The sequence below is a fragment of the Carassius auratus genome, chromosome 14 (genome assembly GCF_003368295.1).
Source record: "Carassius auratus strain Wakin chromosome 14, ASM336829v1, whole genome shotgun sequence".
NCBI classification, from domain to species: domain Eukaryota; kingdom Metazoa; phylum Chordata; class Actinopteri; order Cypriniformes; family Cyprinidae; genus Carassius; species Carassius auratus.
Window position 1 is genome coordinate 9,898,231 of NC_039256.1, and position 19,354 is coordinate 9,917,584.

At 37.3% G+C, this 19,354-nt stretch overlaps 2 protein-coding genes across 3 annotated transcripts; both read left to right on the forward strand.

The window, feature by feature from the left end:
- The first annotated feature begins 319 nt into the window (after positions 1 to 319).
- Positions 320 to 10,413, forward strand: LOC113113565 (uncharacterized). The gene is made up of 7 exons (XM_026279828.1): positions 320 to 537; positions 2,288 to 2,438; positions 3,030 to 3,173; positions 6,323 to 6,454; positions 6,538 to 6,744; positions 7,496 to 7,621; positions 9,562 to 10,413. Exons 1-7 carry the CDS (start codon positions 446 to 448, stop codon positions 9,787 to 9,789), a joined length of 1,080 nt encoding a protein of 359 aa, XP_026135613.1. The 5' UTR covers positions 320 to 445; the 3' UTR covers positions 9,790 to 10,413.
- Positions 10,414 to 11,226: 813 nt separating this feature from the next.
- On the forward strand, positions 11,227 to 13,812 carry LOC113114458 (probable alpha-ketoglutarate-dependent hypophosphite dioxygenase). Of its 2 annotated transcripts, none has more exons than XM_026281387.1 (8): positions 11,227 to 11,287; positions 11,378 to 11,418; positions 11,808 to 12,028; positions 12,436 to 12,709; positions 12,806 to 12,897; positions 12,979 to 13,118; positions 13,238 to 13,342; positions 13,436 to 13,812. In XM_026281387.1, the coding sequence occupies exons 3-8, from the start codon at positions 11,899 to 11,901 to the stop codon at positions 13,523 to 13,525; spliced, it is 831 nt and encodes a 276-aa protein (XP_026137172.1). In that variant the 5' UTR covers positions 11,227 to 11,287; positions 11,378 to 11,418; positions 11,808 to 11,898; the 3' UTR covers positions 13,526 to 13,812. The 2 variants fall into 2 exon arrangements, with proteins under 2 accessions (XP_026137172.1, XP_026137173.1); XM_026281388.1 differs by having other exon boundaries at positions 11,242 to 11,287; positions 11,776 to 12,028.
- The last annotated feature ends 5,542 nt before the right edge of the window (positions 13,813 to 19,354 follow it).

Sequence of the window (19,354 nt, forward strand, 5' to 3'; positions counted from 1 at the left end):
TGTCGTGGTTTTGTTTTTAATAGTAGTCTTTCAGAAAGCCCACGGACAGCAGATGATGCTGAAGCGGAAATTCCCTGCTGCTTACCATCAAATCACTTCCTTATTTTCTATCTCAGTCTAGTAACCCTTATACAACGTATAAAATCACCTTCTAAAATCATAAATCACATTCTAGAGCTAGGCATTTGGCTAAATTAATTATTCATTATTATATTGTAATTAGATTGTAAAGGTCATGCAGTTGGGATATGTCTGAGACAAACTGAGCATCACTTCCTGTTTTGTGATGCCTTGCATGTGAGTGAAGGGCTTTATATGTGAACTTCCCCTCCAGTGAATAACATCACATCAGCACACTACTGTGCACGTTACACACGCTGTGGATTTAGGAGTGAAAAACTACGAGAGGATTAAACTGCAGCTATTAATCAGATCTGAAAGGGTGATGGAAGGAAGTTCACAGTCGTCACTATCAGAAGAGGACTCTTCCAGCAAAGAGCACTCTTTACCTGAGGAGGAGAACGACCTGCAGTCTGAGTGCGTACTATCACACCGTCTTCTCTTTAGTTTAAGTGGACGTCAGCAGCAGCTCTCATAGAGTTATATAGTGTACAGTCAGTTTGTTATAGCAAATAAGTCTAAACAGGAAGTAGGCACTATTTTTGTAATAATTTGCCAATTGAATGCTTTAATTAGTACAATAGTGTTCCAAAGAGTCACATGTTTGGCAGATAAATGAGATACACACTGGTTCTGTTTAACTACCATATTCACAAACCATGATATAGATAGATAGGTGTATGGATGGTGTATGCATTTCTCATGATTAACTAACTATTAACTAAGATTTTCACCACTGCTAGTGGATTAGAGTGGATTAAGGGATCTCATGCGGAATAAGGCATTAATATGTGCTTTATTAATACTAATAAACAGCCAGTATACTAGTAATTCATGTAAGCATGAGCCCTGTGGGTCACACTTTATTTTAGGGTCCAATTCTCACTATTAACAAACCATTAACTATGACTTTTCCCTCAATTAACCCCTTATCTGCTGCTTATTAATAGTTTATAAGGTAGTTGTTAAGTTTAGGCTATTGTGTAGGATTATGGATGTCATGCATTATATGTACTTTATAAGCACTAATAAACAGCCAATATGTTAATAATAGACATGTTAATAAGCAACTAGTTATTAGTGTGAATTGGACCCTATACTAAAGTGTTACCGAAATGTGTAAAGTGCAGTCATATTGTGATATATTTGTGTGACATCCTAAAGGGGAAAGACATACGAAGTCTCACAGGAAGGGACTAACAGAAACACCCCAGCTCTAATTTCCCAGGGCTTTTCGACTCATTTTCATTTTCTTTTTTATAGGGCCTGGTGATGTGTTTGAGTAACTTTTATTAGTTTATACTTAGTCACAGCTTAGCATGAGTCATTCTTCATGAGGCTGTAATGAATTCGGGGAACATTTGCATAACATCCATGACTTTAGTTGTGCTGCTTGAGATTCTCCATCTGTCTATTACTGTATTACCTCGACAGCAATGACAGCACAGCGCTGTTCCCTATGGATATGAAGAACAAGGCTGTCAAGAACAAGAGGTTTTAGCTTTAATGATTCGCCTGATTTAGCTTCTCATTATCCATTCAAATTATCCCGTTACAATGCAATTACAGGTATATATTATTAATGTTTTTAATTTGCTATTATTTTGTGGAACGGCTTCACACTGATTGTACTTAATGTCTTTTTATTAACATGTAATATGTGTGGTCTGGCCCGTCTCATGTAAGCTGTTCTCAAGAGGATCTTCACAAGAATAACCAAACCTGACAAAATCCAAACAGCACTGGATGTGCAAATGTCCCCAAACAGCGTAATAATGATGTCTTCCTCCGATTCGAAACATGCCTGCAGCTAGATTTGAAGATTAGGGTTAGTCAAGAGTGAAAGGAACCTATAACAGGAAGCCTGTGAGAAAACAAGGTTAAAAATAGGGTGAAACGTTGTAAACAAGCCAGCATTTGTCTGTACAAAGTGGTTCTAATAATAACAATTATAAGAATATTAACAACAACAATATTAATGTGAGATCCTAAAATGTTTTGTGTGTGTGTGTGTTTATGTGGTTTATGAGGACACATATTTGTATAGTAACATGGGTATGACATAGTTATTATAATGTGAAGGTGATTTATGAGGACACTTTTGGGCCTCACTTTTTTATCTAAAAATCTGTGTGTGTGTGTGTGTGTGTGTGTGTGTGTGTTGTAGGCCGGTGGAGGAGGCAGCACAGGGGGAGTCTCTCCTCTCTGGCGAGGAACACTTAACCCTCATCACAGAGAGCATGTCCATCACTTCCTCTGATGAGGAGAAGCTTCAGCTCCTCAACAAAAACACTGAGCTCCGGAGACTCAACAAAGAGGTAGAATAAACCACCAGCGCTGACTTCAGCCTTATTACTCAGATTATATTTTCATAATCAGCTACATGGTTTGACTACAAACTACAAACATCAGTAAAAAAAAACAAAAACAAAAAAACATTGAAAACAAACATGCTTTCTGTTTCCATATTCATGAACAGTGTGATTATATTATAGTCCAAAAAACCTTTTTGTTAGTACTAAAAGTGCATTATGTGAAATTGTGAAATTCACCTTACAAAAAGAAAAAAAAAGTTAATAGTTTTTAGAATTACAGCAGCTCAAAACATCAAATTCAAATTTAATTCGAAAAAAAAATAAACATTCTTTTTATCCCACAGTTCCTCTAGAAGGTGACACACTTAGACCAAATAAGGTGTTCTGTGTAGCTGAGATTGATTTGGCTGTGGGGTTTATTTGTGGGGTTTAAATGTCCATACACTCATAGTGCAGTACGTTATATGGACACTGGACTAGTAAAGGGACTTAAAAATGATGTAATGAATATATAAAAACAAAGTCAACAGAAAGTCCCACACTGATGTAAAAATGCAATGTGTGTGTGTGTGTGTGCGTGTGTGTGTGTGTCAGCTGATGAAGCTGAACGAGGAGTGGGATCACATCTATCACAGCACGAGTGTGGGGCTCCAGCAGCGTGTGGCGGCCCTCGAGGAGGAGAGCAGGGCCCTCAAACAGCTCAACAGCCGACTGCTGCTCAAAGTGGAACATGAACAGGTACAGTATGTGGGCAGAAACACACTCACACACTCGTACACCGCCGCTGTTTCAAAGGACAAGGGTCAATTTTTAGTGTCTCCACCACCGCTAAACACAAGTGCTAATATCGTTAGTTTACCTAGCAACACAGTCAACGGTTGAGCCAACAGTCCTGCTCCACTGGTTGGACATGTTTATTTTATTATTATTATTAACATTATTATTTATTTTATGTGTGTGTGTGTGTGTGTGTGTGTGTGTGTGTGTGTGTTTGTGTTGTGTAACTGTTTCTTCCTGATCTGCATCTTAAAGGGATAGAAAACTCTGTCATAAATTACTCACCCTCATGTGTGAAAAACAAAAAACAATCATGAGCAATGTATAAATAATGTTTCTGTGCTAATGTTTTACTGTGCATTATTAAAGACCAGACCAGACCAAAGGTCCTTCCAGTAATATCATCATTAACTGATTTATGTCTTTAACATTTGCATTAACAAGATTTCCATAACTCAATGGGAAAATTAGCAAAGCATTCTGAAAACATACTTTTGTCAGCTGGGATGTTAGGAGCCTGGTTCTGTGAGATGGGAGAAGCAGTATGTGTGAAGAGTCACCTCTCACCTGATTTATTACATCTGGAGCTCTTTATATCTGAAGACATCAGAGGATATTGGAGTAATTAGTTCAGATGACTGCTCTGCATGGTCAAGAGGCAGGAATATGAGGCAGGATAACCCTGATCCTGATGAAGCTCACATGCTCTGGACACTAAAGACAGCGGAGTGTGGATTTATGTAGAGCTGGATGAGGTCCAGGCTCTCGTGCTCTGCCGGTCGACAGATCTCATCTGTTGCACTGATGGTTAGACAGGTGTTGCTCATTCTAAAGCAGGTTAGGAGGACAGTTTGTCAATAACAAGTAACTTAAGGCTAGAGGTTTTGGTTACATTTCATATAGCCTCAAGTTCAGCAAAGAACATTTTGGCTGTAAAGGGTTCATGTACTGTTTATGTGGCTATTTGGGGATTTAAAAAAGCACCTGGTTATACTGTAAGATCTTCAAAAGTTATACGTTCAAAGGTTAGGTTACCTCAAAATGTAATTTGCCATTTATTCACCATCAACAATTTTCTGTGTGCAACTTAAAAATTTCTATTTCTACATTGTTTTGGTTCTAAATGGAACCTTTTTGTTTGTTTGTTTGTAAATGTGGAATATCAGTCCATTTTTTCGTATATTTTCATGGAACCAGTGTTAATTTCGTTGACGAAGACTATGACGAAAAATATTCGTCAACTAACCTTTTTCACGGACGAAAACTAAATAAAAACTAAATATAAAGTCAGATATGATGACGAAAAACGTGACGAAATATAACTGACACTTTAGTCAACGAATAAAAATGAGACGAAAATATATGGGAGGGACGAATGGAGAAGAGATCCAATCAGAGCGAATCTTTGAGGGTAGGTTGATCTATGCAGAAGCAGCCGAGCCATTTTAAAAAGCCGCGCAAATGCAAGCGCAACAGCTAAACAAACGCAGCAGTTACACAGAGAACAAAGATGAGTTTGCAGAAATTCGCACAGTTTCGAGGACGTTTTCATAGCAGTTAAGTTGTTTACACAGGGAACTACACTGCAACCTTTTGAAATGCCATTGCGACCCAAATTTTTATGGGGTCGTAAATGTATCACTGATTATTTTTGTACCTACTTATGTGTAATGCTATGTTTTAATATGAGCATTTATTAAAACAGAAATGTGTATTTTAAGAATACGTTTTATAACGTGCTCCGAGCATTCAACACATCAAGTTGGCTTCAGCCCCGCGATGCGGGAAAGTTGAACTGAGCATCTGGTTACTCGCGCAGCACTGAACCGAGCTCTCCTTCAGGACGTTTGCGTCCTCCTGCACCTGAACGAACAAATACAAATTGCATTTTAAATCAACATAAGAAAAAGAGCGAAAATTGAAAGAGCTCAATTCAGCAGCGCGGCGTTCTGGTGTTCAGGGAGCAAGCAGAGACGCGTCTCAAAGTCTTCTTGCTTTTGTACCGACAACAAATACATACTAAATATTTCGAAATACCCGTCTTGGAAAGTGTGTTCGAAAAAGTCTGTAGTTATGTCTTCAGTGAAAGTAAAGAGTTGGAAAGAAATCGGATGCGTATCTTTATAATGGATGCATTTGTCTCTTAAAGTGACCGCACCTAAATTACTAGCTCTGCTGCAGTGTCTTTAATGTATGAAAATGAAAGTAAATCACTCACTGCTCTTGATTGAATTACTTTGTAGTTTTAACAAGAATTTATCCAAAGTCAATCAGATAGAATAGATTATATTGTTTTACTAGTGACAAAAAAAAAAAAGAAAGAAAGAAATTATTAGGGACCTGAGCATGTTTTGCTTAAGTGTTTCTTTCTTTAATTGCTAATGCAACCTTTTCACACCACAGACTGAACCAAATTAAGCATTGCATCCGACATTATCAAGATGAAACTTGATATAAACTTGAGATAAACTACAGCAAATAAACTGTGATATTGTAAGAAACGTTGAAGGTGTCTGAATACATTTTGGTTTGATTGTGTATTTTATTTTACAGTGAAGACTATGCAGTGCTATTTTAAATGAACAAAAACAAACTTAAAAAAATGTAAACTTTGTGTAAATAGCACAAATAAAGAAATAGAATGAACATATAATACAAATATAATATAGGTGGTTGTCTATTTCAATAATACTGTACTTCATCTTGAAAGAATGTCATATGCATTGCATATCATTCAGGACGAATGCATATCTTTTTCAGAGAGCATGTATATTTTTCATGGAGAGCAGGCCTTATGTTTATTTTATAAATACCATTCCATAACAGACTGATGGAAACATTTAGTCAAGTCAACTAAGTTGACTTTGTTCTACTAAAATAAAACTAGACTAAGACTAAAAGTCTTAAGACTAGATTAAGACTAAAACTAGACTAAGACTAAAACATTTCAGATGACTAAAATGTGACTAAAACTAAATGGTGTATTATTCAAAAGACTAAGACTAAGACTAAATCCCAAATTTGCTGTCAAAATTCACACTGCATGGAACGCCACTGTGTGACAGATGTTCTGCTGTGAATCGCTCTGATGTTTGTGTTTGTGTGTGCAGAACAAGAGGGAGTATTATGAGCAAACACTGATGCAGGAGCTGAAGAAAAACCAGCATCTGCAGGAGTATATCAGACTGCTGGAGAGCCGACTGCACCAAACAGATCTCCAGCAGTGGACTAGAGGAACTCAGGTGAGCTGACAGCATCAGATCGGCTGCGTGTGCTACAGTAGGTGACTATCCTTCAACACGTTTCTTGATGTTTTCTCTGGAAGACTCCAGATATCAGTGGCTCCTCAGACTCTCAGCTGGTCCAGGGCCCCTCGAAGCCGTCTCTGGATGTACGGTCGACTCCGGGGCTTCCTGCGTCTCCGGGCACGAAGTCCAGTCTCAGACTGACCGGCATGGGAATAGAGACTCAATCTGACCCTATAAGAGAAGTTCAGGATCTTAAAGAACAGCTGGAGGCGCTGCGGTGTCAGGTGAGCTATCATCTGTGCATAACATTCAACGTCACTTTGAAAAGAGACTTGTTAATATACCCTGTAAACCCTTAAAAGATTTAGATCGAAATAGAGAGATAATGCATATGTGATTTATTTGATAAAATGATCGATGGAGAATCAAGTGAAGCCGAGCTGCTTCAGTCCAGTAAGAGTTCATCTGGAAATATTACTAACAATATCAAAGACTGTTTAAAAATCAGTAAAGATAGCATGTTAAAAATGAGCTCAAGGTGGTTGTTTTTGCATTTTCTTTTTCCTTAAAATAAAGAGTATGAACTAGCAAACAGACGACAGAAGGTGTGAGAAACCGGGTTTTGTCACGTTGATATTTGCATATCAGATAGGACACAGTGGGCTTTGTAGAGTTAAACATTAAACCCCAGTACAGGAGGCAAACCAAAGGTCAAATATTTACATTCTGCAGACGCATTTATCCAAAGTAGTTTACGAATGACAACAAAGGCTTATTTGGTAATATAATTTAAGATTAATATAACAAGTAATAGTTTAAGTAATGTAAGTTGCAGTTATTTACCTATATATATTTCTTTTTTTTTCATTTCATATGTTATTTCATTCTTTTAAAAAAAAAAGAAATGAAAAGCAGCAGAAAGAAGATAAACTTATAATATTTGCCCCTTGTGTGTGTGTGAATGTGTGTGTGTGTGCTGCATGGATGTTTTACTCTGTTGTAACTGTAAAAAACTTTGATTTTATCCATGCACAGACAAAGATCTACGAGGCTGATTATAAGACCGAGCACAAGGACCACGAGCGCATGCTGCAGGAGAACAAGCGTCTGCGGCGCAGAGAGGCGGACATGCGTCAGCAGATGACCCTGCTGCAGGAGCAGGTGAACACACTCAACACTAACACACACACACCACCAGGTGGCACATGAGAGCTCTCAGACATACTCAATACTAACACACACACACACACACACACACACACACACACCAGATGAGCACCTGAGAGCACTCAAACACACTCAACACTAACACACACACACACCACCAGGTGGCACATGAGAGCTCACACACACACACACACACACACCACCAGGTGGCACATGTTACTAGCTAATCACTGTTTCCTACCAAACACAGTCATCTCCCTCTGTCTGGAGGTAGATTCCTCTCAACTCTGGGCTAACACTTTATTTTGATTTTACTAATTATAATGAGACATTTTACTAACTATAATAACTGACAAACTCAATGTCAGCTAGCAGTTATTAGAATATTAGATTTAGTAGACTGCCTTACTAATATCTGCTAAAACTTTATTATGATGGTACTTAATTAAAGGGACAGTTCACCCAAAAATGAATATTCTGTCATCATTTCCTCAGCTGAACACAATATATATATTGTGTATATATATATATATGCACAGACAAAGATATATATATATATATATATATATATATATATATATATATATATATATATATATATATATATATATATATATATATTTAAAAAAAGAAAAGAAAAGAAAGGAAAGGAAAGGAAAGAAAAGAATAAAAAGAAAAGAAAAGCTAATGGTCCCCATTGACTTCCATTGTTTTTGTTTTGTTTTTACAATGGAAGTCAGTAGGGACAATCAACCTTTCAATCAACCTATATTCTTCTTTTGTGTTCAACGGAAAAAGAAACTCATACAGGTTTGGAATAACCTGAGGGTGAGTAAATGATGACAGCACTTTCATTTTTTGGGTGAAGTAACATTATGAAGTAACTTTGTTATGTAAAACATGGCAACTTGTGAAACAAGCCCTAACCTCCCAGTCTACTAGTTCTCTATGAGAGGAAGCTAGAGTATATAAAGTGGACTATCACAATGATGTGACCCTGTTAAGTGTTTGATTCAGTGACAGAGAGCAGACCCATTGAGCTAATGCAAAGATTATTGAACACAGAAGCAGAATAATGAACAGTTCATGAACAAGTTGAAAGAAGTGTTTCTATGAGGAAATGAATCCATTTTTTCATCATTATGTTGTCACCTGTGTATATCAATGCAGGTCACACTCATCTGATTTCCATGTCAAAGATTTCCATTCCATTGTATTAAAAAAAATTATAGCAAGAGGAAATGAAGTTTGATGGTTTCTAGTGAAACTAATTGTGATGCCCTGCAGTGACGTAGAATATGTCATAAAAGATTATCAGTGATGGGCCATTACTTTAGAATTAATTCTCATAATTGAATTATGTTTCCTTAAAAGAGTAAAGGAAGGGAATACAGTTTGTCTGTAGTGTAATTTGTTTGTTCTGATGTAAAACAATAGTTGATTTAACACCAAAGTGTAATTTCTACTAACAGAACCATCTCCCTTTCTTTGGTCAGTTCAAAAATAATTGATGTAATTTTATATTATTTCAATAAAAGATCAGTTGCATGCGGTCAAGGTTGGTCTATTAATTAAAAAGTAATTCGTAAAAAGTAATGCAGTGCTTTTAGACAGAGCAATTAGCACAGTAATCTAATTACACTGTTGAAGACGTAATTAGTAGTTAGTAATTAATTCTGTTTTTAGATTATGTTACAAAAAACTGGAGATGATGCATCTTACTAAACTTAAACACTAAAATAGATAGTGTTTCACAGGAAACCTGATGATTATCTGGTCTTATCTTCTCTTTCTATTTTTATGGACTGACAACCGGATATGCGCATTAATATTTATTTATTTGCCATTTCATTTCTGTATCATTAGAGTCTGATATTGCAAAAACATTATCAGACAGATATCTCATCTGTTTTAAATGTGGTTTGTTTTCTCAGCTGAAGGTGTACGAGGATGATTTCCAGAAGGAGCGCTCAGACAAACGTATTCTCCAGAGACTGCTGATGAAGAAATCTCCAGCCGAGAAAGACCCGGTTCTGGTGCACCGCTGCAACAACGAGCAGGACCGGCCCAGATCTGACCGGAGGAAGCCCAGAGAAGAGCAGCGCGGGGGATTCGTGTGTCCCAAACACTGTGAGCATCACGGCCAGCCGGACTTCCCCTGAACCCACACACACACACACATTCATGCTACTCTGTATCTTCAAAAACTCCAGAGTTTCCTTGTGACTGCTTTATTTATAAAAGGTTCTTATTTTATTGTATTGTTGAAAGGACTGTGTTTGTACAATGACTGTGAGGAAACTGTGCACTTTTCGTCTCTGTGTAAATAAATCTGAACCACTTCACTGACTGAAAACACCAATCTCAAACGATCCGAGTCAGACAGTATAGACCGTAATCTTTATAAGCACATTTATTTTGTCTTGTTAATATGTCAACTGACTTATTGGTAATATATTAACTGACTTTTTACAGAAAAACAATTCACTTTAAGAAGGAAACGATTTAAGACATTTCTGAACCTTTGGCGACAAGGAAGCCCATGCCTCTGGAATTCCCTGCATTCAGCTCATTCCTTGTGATAAACTGATTGTTTTTTTGTTATTTTGTTTCCAGGATATTTGCTCAGTTGTAATCTCATTTATTAAAGTTCATGTCTGATTTTGTGGTTCCTCTGTACATTGCCCATGTTATATAGGTCAGGTTTTAATGTGTTATTATAGCACATCAGATTTATAATGTTTTTAAAAAAAGTATTGTTTTAATAAAACTGCATTACTAAAGAAGATGTTTGTCAAGTAAATTCTTAACCATCGAAACTCTTTGATTACGATTTTACTCATACTGTACAAATATTAAATAAACACTGACATAATTATATTTCAGAAGGAAATTGCTTATAGCTCTATTTCTATATTATATAACAGACATAACAAAATATATGTTGAAAACACATATTTAATATATTAATGGTCATATTATTATTGGAGGATTTTTCTTTTTCTATTTAAATAAAAATGTGACCCTGGACAACAAAACAAGTCAAAGGGGGAGATTTGGAACTATTAAAAAAAAAAAATATATATATATATATATATATATATTTTTTTTTTTTTTTTTTTTTAATAATTAAGCCATTTTGTTGACCTTTAGACATTTTTCACAGATTTGAATAGATTGTAGCTAAATAAATAGTGTAATATGTGGTAAGTGCCTCCTGTATGGTTTGGGGAAATGTTCATATATGAATAAATGTCTATCATTCTATATTTTATCAGCAGGTGACAATGTAGGTCCTTTTCATCACGTACCGAGAGAGACAACAATAGCATTGTGTTCTTGAGTAATAATCATCCGGTTACAGATAAACACAAAGAATATTACTCACAAAAGGAAATGCTTCCTAAAATTTCCAGCATCATTAACTGACTAACACAGAATATTGTGACATGTTTTGGCATTCTTACACACCCTAGCACATATGATAGGATGGTTCAAATATTTTCTTTTTTATCCTGGTGTCTAAAATAGAAAAGTGTGCCATGATGTCATTTTGGAGGAGGAGCCTAATACAAAACTGATTGTATAAAAACACAGTTGAAAGTGAAGAGCAAGACATCCCAGGACGAAACAGCCTGAAGAGCCAAGAGCAAAGGACAGGTATTGGCTGAATAAAATATGAATCAGTTTCCATACTTTCCTCCATAGATTTATAATTGTTTTATGCTGTGCTTTCCACTTTGTCTACAGCTTGAACCAAGACTCAGCACTATAGGAAAACAGCATCTCAGGTATGTGTTTTTTGTTGTCTCTGTGAACTCTGTGAACTTTAGCAATGGAAATGAGTTTACTAAATAGATGGTAAAGCCTGAGTATGCATTCTAGCTGCCAGTATTTACCAGATCTGCTAACCGAGGCTCACCTCCACCCTCAAGCACTTAAGAGTAGCATGTTCTTCCCATTTAATTGCTCATGGACCATTGCCTCCAGTCACTAGAGCGCTCTCTGCTCCTGCAAAAACAGCCAGGAATAAATGTGCCATGAATAAGTAGGGTGGAGCAGAGCCAAAACAAGGAGGTTTTTCAGAGGTCGAAAATGGAAATGACTGAATGTGGATGCAAAGTTCTGTTTCCCATCTTTCTGACCAGGTTATAAAAACGGGCTTTCTTTCCCTGTGTAGTTTGCAAAGCCCTTGAGAAGCAAACGAAGCAAGAGACAACGTTCTCAGCCATCTCCAGCAAACCAGAGGAAGATTCACTGCACTTTCAGACATGAAGAGAGACGCGGCTGAGATTCAGGCCTTTTACGAGCAGCAGGGGTACATGTCGGCCATTCCCATCCTGAGTCCTGAAGAGCTGCGGCAGGCCCGGGACGCCTTCGCTGAGCTGGAGAGAAAACATGGTGAGCTTCAGTGCTGCCACCCTGGCCAACAAAACCAGTCATGAGGGTCAATGTTTTGAAACTGAGATGTATACATTATCTTAAAAGCTGAATAAATACGTTTTCCATTGATGTCTGGTTTGTTAGAGATACAACTATTTGAAAATCTGGAATCTGAGGGAGTAAAACAGAGAAAATCACCTTTAAAGTTGTCCAAATGAAGTTCTTGTTAATACACAAAAAATGAGTTCTGATATATTTATGGTAGTACATTAAAAAAAAAAATCATAAAAGTAAAATAATAGCAATAATTGTGACCCATACAATATAATGTTGGCTATTGCTACAAATATACCTGTGCTCTAGGGACACAGGTAAGCCTTTGAATTGATGTTTGGACTTGAATTAATCCACGTGTTCCTCAACAGGTGAAGATTACACCGCTTACAGCCTTCATAATGTCCACAAGGAGTTGGACTGGGTGATGGGCCTCGCCAAGCACCCTAAGCTCCTGGAGGCGGTCACAGCGGTTCTGGGGCCAGACGTCATCCTCCTGGACTCAAGATTCATTTGTAAATATCCAGTACGTAAAACGCAAAAAAGCAATGGCATCATCCAACTGAACAACACCTGTGATAAGGAAAAGGACGGCACTGAGAAGACAGAAGTGATGCCGTTTGTGGCCTGGCACCAGGATATGAAGTAAGCACAATTCCACAGAAGGAAATAAAAACGTTTCGGTTTCTGTTGGCTCAGATATGCGTTCCGAGTGTTCAGTAATCATGTGTTGTTTTCCAGGTACTGGGGCTTTGATGGAGGTCCCGTTCTGTCCGTCTGGCTCGCTCTGGATGACTCACTCGAGGACAACGGAGCACTCCAGGTCATTCCAGGTATGAACACAGTCTCTGTTTGAAAGATGGACAGTGTCACTTTGTCTGGTTCGTAATGTGTCTAAACTTATTTCCCAACAGGAAGCCACCACGATGGTCTTCTGCCCCATCACCAGGCAAAACGAGCTGGCAACATGCTTAGTGTCAACCAGGAGATCCCAGAGGAGCTGGTGGAGACGGAGAAGGCCATCTTATGCCCCCTTCAAGCTGGTCAGATGTCTGTGAGTATGAACCCTTGCCATGACAGTTTGATAAAATAACACACTACCAGTCAAAACCATGAAAAACATTCAAATCAAGCTTATATCTGAGTTTAATTGAAGTTTGCTTCTGGATTCAGATCCATGATGGACTTCTGGTTCATGCCAGCGATCCCAACACATCTAATAGGAGGCGCTGTGGTTATGTGATCCGATATGTCCCTACATGCACTTTTCCAATCCAGGTAAACATCTCACTTAGTCTACATTTCACATAGACATAACCACAGACATTAAGCTAGAAAAAGCATATAAATATGTGTGTGTTTTGCTGACAGGACCCTGAGCGTCCCAGGACTTTTCCTGCCACGGTGCTGGTCAGCGGTACTGACAAATACAACCATTTCTCCAAAACCTCCGGACTGTGACCGGCTTATAATGACCTCTTTGTTTAGGACATGGATGCTTTGGCTTTATGAACTAATTAAGCTCTTACAATGTGTGTGTCACATGGAATAGCGTTTCAGTCATTCTACCATTTTTTTCTTATTATTCAGCATTACTTGTGACAATTTTAAAGTTTATATTTATATTTATATGTCATATATTCCTTTTTAAGTTAAAATGTGGGTATTTATCTTTCAGGCGTTTCAGGAAATCATGTGTTATGGGATTTTGAACTGTATGTGTCTTTTGACTGTCACTTTCTGAATATGGAACTGATCTGAAATGCTCAATAAATTGTTAAATATTACCTCTGGATGTTTACTGTAAGTCATTTGCAAATGATACAACAAATAGAGAAAGACAGAGCAACAACAACAGCACATAATGCTATCCACCGAGAGCAGCACAAATTAGCAGCTATTGCATCCAGGTCCAGTGCAGTACGTAAAGACATGCTTTTCCTGGGCTTTAAGTAATGTCACACATACTACTAAACTCATTACTGCAAACCTTAATAAATGTTGAAAGAGAAACACCTACAAATGCATAAGGTCAGCCTAATAAATAACGGTCACTGCTTTTTTAGCTCTATTTTTATTTTATTTTTTTAATGGTATTTCTGCAGAAAATCCTGACAGTAGTTTTTTGAAGTCCAAAGAGAGTTTAGGCATGGTCTTGGTCTGTGTCTTGGACTCATTACTTTGTCTCTTGCTCTGGGTCTAGATTCATCCTAACAGGATTTTAAAAAAAAAACATATTTCATAAACTTATTGTATTCTGATGCACAGTATTTAAAAAAAAATAATAATAATAAAACCTTAAATGAGATATTTGAAAATGAACTGCTGATCAGATGAAACTAATTCATAGTATCACAGTCCCCCAAAAAGGCTGGTCATTCACATAAGACAAAGGCTTTTGAAACGACACAAACATACACAAACTCGTCTTTGCAAGTATCCTCTCAAAAGTTGTTGTTCATGTCTTAAATGTAAGCAAACAGTTGAGAAAGAAATCAGATGTGTATCATTATACTGAATGTATTGTCTCTTAAAGTGGCCATGCCTAATTTACTAGTTGCTGTCAGTGTCCTTAATGTTAATCCAAGAAATGACATGGGAGAAAATAATTTACTGCTCTTTACTGAATTACTTTGTAGTTTTAACAAAACAAAAATAAATCTTAAAAATGTAATGCAATGCTATTTACATTTGATTATTCAGTTTCTGTATCTGGACACATACAACCTTGAAGGTTAGGGTTAGGGTTAGGGTTAGGGTACAGGGGCAGCTGTGGCCTAATGGTTAGAGAGCCAGACTTGATACCAGAAGGTCACCAGTTTGAGTCTCAGTGCTGGCAGGAGTTGTAGGTGGGTGGGAGTGAATGAATGACTAGTGCTCTCTTCCACTCTCAATACCCATGACTGAAGTGCCATTGAGCAAGGCACTGAACCCCCGAGTTGCTCCCTGGGTGCTGGATCTATAGCTGCCCACTGCTCTGGGGGTGTGTTCACTTCTCACTGCTGTGTGTGTGTGTGCACTTGGATGGGTTAAATGCAGAGCACCAATTCCGAGTATGGGTTACCATACTTTGCAAATGTCATGACTTCCAGTTAAACGTTTCATTTGTGCTATTTACACCATTTCAAACAGGGCCCACGAGTTCAGCCTGCACTGGGGCCCCACAAACCCTGGCTACATGACAGAGTGAATGCAAATCTTTATCAGAAACTTCTTCAGCAACATGCAGTTTGCAACACTGCAAAACAGTTCCTTGAAGCTAAGATCACTGAAATGATTAAATTTATGGATCAAAATCCTGATCTAAACCCGATTGAAAAACTGGAAAACCCTTCAAAGCGAGGACCTTACACTTCCCACAATTATATATATACATGTGCATCTCAATGAATTAGAATGTCATGGAAAAAAAAATTATTTATTTCAGTAATTCAACTCAAATTGTAAAACTTGTGTATTAAATAAATTCAGGGCAATTTCAGTGCAGTTTAATTCTTTGGATCTTTTAATTGTGATGATTTTGGCTCACATTTAACAAGAAACCAGCAATTCACAACAAATTAGAATATGGTGACATGCTAATCATCTAATCAACTCAAAACACCTGCAAAGGTTTCCTGAGTCTTCAAAATGGTCTCTCAGTTTGGTTCACTGGGCTTCACAATCATGGGGAAGACTGCTGATCTAACAGTTCTCCAGAAGACAATCATTGACACCCTTCACAAGGAGAGTAAGACACAAACATTCATTGCCAAAGAAGCTGGCTGTTCACAGAGTGCTGTATCCAAGCATGTTAACAGAGAGTTGAATGGAAAGAAAAAGTGTCAAAGTGTCAAAGAAAAAGATACACAACCAAAGTCCACTTTTCAGATGAGTGCAAGTTTTATATTTTATTTGGAATCCAATGTCCTAGAGTCTGGAGGAAGGGTGGAGAAGCTCATAGCCCTAATTGCTTGAAGTCCAGTGTTAAGTTTCTACAGTCTGTGATGATTTGGGATGCAATGTCATCTGCTGGTGTTGTTACATTGTGTTTTTTGAAAAACCAAAGTCACTGCATCTGTTTACCAAGAAATCTTGCAGCACTTTATGCTTCCTTCTGCTGACCAGCTTTTTGAAGATGCTGATTTCATTTTCCAGCAGGATTTGGCACCTACCCACACTGCCAAAAGCACCAAAAGTTGGTTAAATGATCATGGTGATGGTGTGCTTGACTGACCAGCAAACTCACCAGACCTGAACCCCAGAGAGAATCTATGAGCTATTGTCAAGAGGAAGATGAGAAACAAGAGACCAAACAATGCAGATGAACTGAAGGCCACTGTCAAAGAAACCTGGGCTTCCAGACCACCTCAGCAGTGCCACAAACTGATCACCTCCATGCCATGCCGAATTGAGTCAGTAATTAAAGCATAAGGAGCCCCTACCAAGTATTGAGTACATGTACAGTAAATTAACATACTTTCCAGAAGGAAAACTATTTAAACATGTTTTCATTTTATTATTATTATCATTATTATTTATTTTTTTATTTATTTTTTTGTATTGGTCTTATGAAGTTTTCTAATTTGTTGAAAAACAATCTTGTTTTTTGGGATAGATTTATTCCTGTAATTGAAATGTTTCACAGAGATATGAATAGTTCTATTAATTGATATCCTAATTCCTCTAAAAGATTTTCCATCTTTAGAGTAGTACATCAAGTGTGTCCTATATCCCCATTTTTATTTCTTATTGTAGTAGAATTTATTTCCATTAAAGTGGAATTGGAATTACTATCTTTAATAAACAATCAGATTAACTCAACTTGCAGATAATAATTTTTTTATTTTTGAAAAATAAAGAACAATTATCTACCATATTTCAGTTAGTACATTCATTCTCTGATACTTCTGGATTAAAATTATATAAAACAAAATGTGAAATATTGTGCCTTCATGAGTCAAATGAAAGGTAGGTGTTGACATGGCTGAGAGACTAGAACTAAAAATTTATCCTAAATTAAAGCTCAGAATACAGGAACTGGTCATATAATTAGAATATCAGCAAAAGGTTGATTTATTTCACCTATTCCATTCAAAAAGTGAAACTTGTATATTATATTCATTCATTACACACACTGACATATTCCAAATGTTTATTTCTTTTAATTTTGATGATTATAACTGACAACTAAGGAAAATCCCAAATTCAGTATCTCAGAAAATTAGAAACGTGTGAAAAGGTTCAATATTGAAGACACCTGGTGCCACACTCTAACAAGCGAATGGTCTCTCAGTCTAGTTCTGTAGGCTACACAATCATGGGGAAGACTGTTGACTTGAAAGTTGTCCAAAAGATGACCATTGACACCTCGCACAAGGAGGACAAGACACAAAAGATCATTGCAAAAGAGGCTGGCTGTTCACAGAGCTCTGTGTCCAAGCACATTAATAGAGAGGCGAAGGGAAGGAAAAGATGTGGTAGAAAAAAAAGTGTATAAGCAATAGAGATAACCACACCCTGGAGAGGATTGTGAAGCAAAACCCATTAAAAATGAGGGGGAGATTCACAAAGAGTGGACTGCAGCTGGAGTCAGTGCTTCAAGAACCACTACACACAGACGTATGCAAGACATGGGTTTCAGCTTCGCATTCCTTGTGTCAAGCCACTCTTGAACAACAGACAGCGTCAGAAGCGTCTCGCTTCAAACAGGACTGGACTGCTGCTGAGTGGTCCACAGTTATGTTCTCTGATGACAGTAAATTTTGCATTTCCTTTGGATATCAGGGTCCCAGAGTCTGGAGGAAGAGAGGAGAGGCACACAATCCACGTTGCTTTATGTCCAGTGTAAAGTTTCCACAGTCAGTGATGGTTTGCGGTGCCATGTCATCTGCTGGTGTTGTTCCACTGTGTTTTCTGAGGTCAAAGGTCAACGCAGCTTCCTGCTGCTGACCAACTTTATGGAGATGCAGATTTCATTTTCCAACAGGACTTGGCACCTGCACACAGTGCCAATGCTACCAGTACCTGGTTTAAGGACCATGGTATCCCTGTTCTTAATTGGCCAACAAACTCACCTGACCTTAACCCCATAGAAAATCAGTGGGGTATTGTGAAGAGGAAGATGAGATATGCCAGACCCAAGAATGCAGAAGAGCTGAAGGCCACTATCAGAGCAACCTGGGCTCTCATAACACCTGAGCAGTGCCACAGACTGATCGACTCCATGCCACACCGCATTGCTGCAGTAATTCAGACAAAAGGAGCCCCAACTAAGTATTGAGTGCTGTACATCATCATACTTTTCATTCTAATAGTTTTTAGTTGGCCAAGATTTCTAAAAATCCTTTCTTTGTATTGGTCTTAAGTTATATTCTGATTTTCGGAGATACTGAATTTGGGATTTTCTGTAGTTGTCAGTTATAATCATCAAAATTCAAAGAAATAAACATTTCATTTGAAATATATCAGTCTGTGTGTAATGAATGAATATAACATACAAGTTTCACTTTTTAAATGGAATTATGAAATAAATCAACTTTTTGATGATATTCTAATTATATGACCAGCACCTGTATATTCAGTAATTGGCTACAAAGAGATCTGAGTATTATAGGCAGGGTTCTATTAAGCAAAGTCGAAGGAGTATCTAGATTTGTTTATCCGGCATTATCTCTTTTTGTTCGAGATTCATCATGTAAAAAAAATTATGATGTATTTATTAAATTAATTTGGAGGAACAAATATCATCATTTAAGAAAATAAATTGGTGGGTTATTGTTAAATGTGAGCCAAAATCATCACAATTAAAAGAACCAAGGACTTACTGCAGTCTGTGTGCACTGAATTGATTTAATACACAAGTTTCTTAATTTTTATTTGAATCGCTGAAATAAATTAACTTTTCCACGACATTTATTGAGATGCACCTGTATACATATATATAGTCAGACCAAAAATTATTTAGGCACCAGATATAATTTTTTACATTTGTTTACTAGTGGGTGAAGGACACTATAGTTCATTTACATAAGTGAAGATAGCAATATAAAACAAACTGTGTCATATTATACCCCAAAACTTGAATGAAATAAATTTTAGTTTGACTCACTCTCTCTCTGTCTGTCCGTGTGTGTCTGTGTGTCTGTGTGTGTGTGTGTGTGTGTGTGTGTGTCTGTGTTTGTGTGTGTGTGTGTGTGTGTGTGTGTGTGTGTGTGTGTGTGATATCCTAGGTTCTTATCTAACATGATCCCACTGTCTGATTTAACCAAGTGTATTGAACTTTTGGCTCTTTGTATTTTGTTTAATTTT